The 3011-nt window shown below is 40.7% G+C and overlaps 1 protein-coding gene across 1 annotated transcript; it reads right to left on the reverse strand.

Annotated features, from left to right (window-relative positions):
* Positions 1 to 250: 250 nt before the first annotated feature.
* On the reverse strand, positions 251 to 2769 carry LOC139332811 (alpha-(1,3)-fucosyltransferase 7). Its single transcript, XM_070964920.1, has 2 exons — positions 2697 to 2769; positions 251 to 1635 (listed from the first exon to the last, which is right to left on the reverse strand). The coding sequence occupies exon 2, from the start codon at positions 1595 to 1597 to the stop codon at positions 539 to 541; it is 1059 nt and encodes a 352-aa protein (XP_070821021.1). The 5' UTR covers positions 1598 to 1635; positions 2697 to 2769; the 3' UTR covers positions 251 to 538.
* Positions 2770 to 3011: the final 242 nt, after the last annotated feature.

The following is a 3011-nucleotide window of genomic DNA, read 5'->3' on the forward strand; positions in this document are numbered from 1 at the left end:
TTTGAAAAAACACTTTGTAAAATGTTAATAAAAACAACTGAAAACATGTACTTTTGGTTGTTTAAACCTAACCAAACGTTAGCCATCAAATCGGAGAAGATGATCTAAAAAGTGCTTTAAAACACACTGGGGCCCTGAGAAAAAGTAACCATCAAACAAGGAAAACAAAATGCCTTTTTATTAAATATTTTTTTCTTTTTTCATGAGCAGACATTTTAGGAGAAGAATATTGAAATACCCCTCATTTTTTCCATTGTCGTGAAGAGAATCTCTCCTCTGTGGTTACATGAAATGGAACATGCTTATTTATGGTTTTGCAAGCTTCTACTTCCACTTTTTCAAAAAACACACAACCAGCACAACCAACCACTTGAGATTTGTTTCTGTGGTGTGTAGTTCCTCACGGTTTACCATAAGTGTATGGCTGACTGAGGTAAGTGTACTACAACAGAGAATTGTCACTGTATGGTATTGAATTTGTATGTGGTAACCCAGCAGCAACGCCTCACTGACCTGAAAGCACATAGGGATAAAAATCTTAGCTGTCAACCCAGCTCTCCAGGTCATGATAGACTCTGTGTGCTGGTAAACTGGGATACTGAACACAGATCTGACACAGCCTTTCTCTCCAGTCAGTGTAGATTTTTATTCTGTGAGTTCGGTGCCACTGGAAGTACTTTTCATAGGCCTGCCTGTCTGCAGCCACATGCTTCAGATAGGCACCCAGATCTGCTGTGCTCTTGAAATCAGCCACATGGATAAAGGAACGAGGGGGAGCCAGGGCCTCATAGGTGGCCCTGCTTGGGCCAAGAACCACGGGCACGGCTCCTGTTTGAAAAGCGTTCCTCCAGAGCTTCTCACTGATATAGTCCTTCGCCTCAGAGTTCTCAAAAGACAGGTAAAAATTACAGTTTGCAATAGTGGGCAACAGCTTCCTCCTTGACAGGGGTCTCTTGTTCCACTTGCCATACACCTCAATGGGAATATGCTTCTTTAGACTTTGGTAAACATGAGACCGAGCCTGGTGAGGCCTATATTTGCTGACCACCCAGCTGACAAGGCAGGTGCGGTTTGGAACAGCCTGGAAGTCTCTCTCATCACCTCCTAACATGGTCATTCCATAAGGGATGTATATGTCTGCATCACGTCTGTAGCTCATCGTCCAGTTGAAGAGACCATTGAGCTGTGTAAGGTTTGCATTGTTGGCAGGGGGCTCCAGAGACAGCCACACCCAGTGCTGGGAGGCTGGCCGATCCTGGTGCAGGGGCAGTGAGGACAGTCCTCTGCTTAGCTCCTGATGGTGGAAGACAACCACATCTGCAGTGGAGTAAGCAGATTTGTTATCAGTGAGGAAACAGCGGCTGATGTTGTACATCTCAAGGCATTTGTTTCCACGGAGCTTGTAGGAGAGGCCAAATGGCCAGTGCCAAAGCAGGATGCTGATATTTCTCTGAAAAACATCTGGATGATATTTCTGTTGATAAACCTTCTGGCCCAAGAACCTGAAATAAAGCAGGGATGAGAAGGAACTGAGGAGGAGGAGGAGGAGGAAGAGGAAGGCTTGAGATCCAGATGTTGTCATGCTTGCCAGGTGCATTCCAGGTCAAAAGGGCACAGATCACTGGTATGGAACTCCTTAAGAGGAAGGAAGGGTAGATCAGAGATATTATGTTGTTTTCATCAGTGCAGGAACTGCAGGAGACGAGGTGTTAAAAACAAAAACATTTTTTACAGCAGAACACATCTAATTCTGTCTTATTCTTCTCCAGACAAGTGTTAGACAACATTCATTAGCTAGCTAATTTTGTTATGGGTTAATTACAAGTGTTTTTATGTCTTTATGTCTTTTATTGCAAGTATTTGATGTCTGTGACATCTAATGTGTCACAGACATAAATAAATAAATAATAAAACACTTTAAGAAAAGTACAGTAACCACTGTGTATTTGTTATGATATGGCCAATTTTTTTATTTTTTATTTTTTTTAGAAAGTTCTTGAGAAAAGACAGTCAATAAATGGAATATTTGTTTTTACAAAGGGATAAAACTCAAGCAGAACATTATGGTGAAATCTGCACAATGTCTTCCTGTCAGTGTTCAGAGTTTTCAGTAAGAAAAGTAAGTTCTGCTTCTGCTGGAGGTTTTCTCTGTTTAGGATTTCATCATTGGTTTTGCACTACTCAAAAAATACATCCTAATTCTTTGGACTTATTTGTATAAACTTTACTTCCTAACACCCCCACACCACAACTTGAACATTATGGGAATCATCAAATACTTCAACCAGTTGGCAGATCAAAATCATTTCTGACAATAGTGAAGCACAGATATATCAGTATGTTTTTGTACAAAGTCACTTTCTGATAAGCATATTCTAGTATTATTCTATATTATGTTTTTGTGTGGGTTGATGATGAGGCAATGAAACTGACAGAGAGAGGTTTTCTACAGATGTTTCCCTCTGATGCTGGCTACACCACAATCTCCACATTATTTTAAGAACAGAACATTTTAGGAGAAAAAATATTCGGAATAAAAACTCTCAAAAAAAGACCTGATTTTTACACAGTTTCCATCACCCTGGGGACACATACAGCAGTCTGCACTCTATGAATCAGCAGTAAACACCCTGAAACCAACTTAGCAGGTGGATTTAAATGAAATAAAATTGGTTGGCAGAGATGTTGGAACTTACCTGGGTGACCTGAGATCAGAATGTCTGTTGCCCGTAGAGTTTTATCCTACTTAACACATCCTAAATTCTAAAGGAAATCCTGCCCCCCTCAAATTTTTGACTATCACACACACACACAGACACACAGACACACACACATGCACACACCCAGCCTCTCAGGGCAGGGTGTGACGGTTGATTTACAGCCTTAATCAGTGGCCAGCAGGAAGAAACAAATGGCAACCAAAATTGTAATTCAATAATAATTCAGTAATTTCACAGCAAGAAGTTTTAAAGGCTATTTTCATGCAAACTGACTTATGAAGTAATATCATC

Source organism: Chaetodon trifascialis, chromosome 6, assembly GCF_039877785.1.
Source record: "Chaetodon trifascialis isolate fChaTrf1 chromosome 6, fChaTrf1.hap1, whole genome shotgun sequence".
NCBI lineage: Eukaryota > Metazoa > Chordata > Actinopteri > Chaetodontiformes > Chaetodontidae > Chaetodon > Chaetodon trifascialis.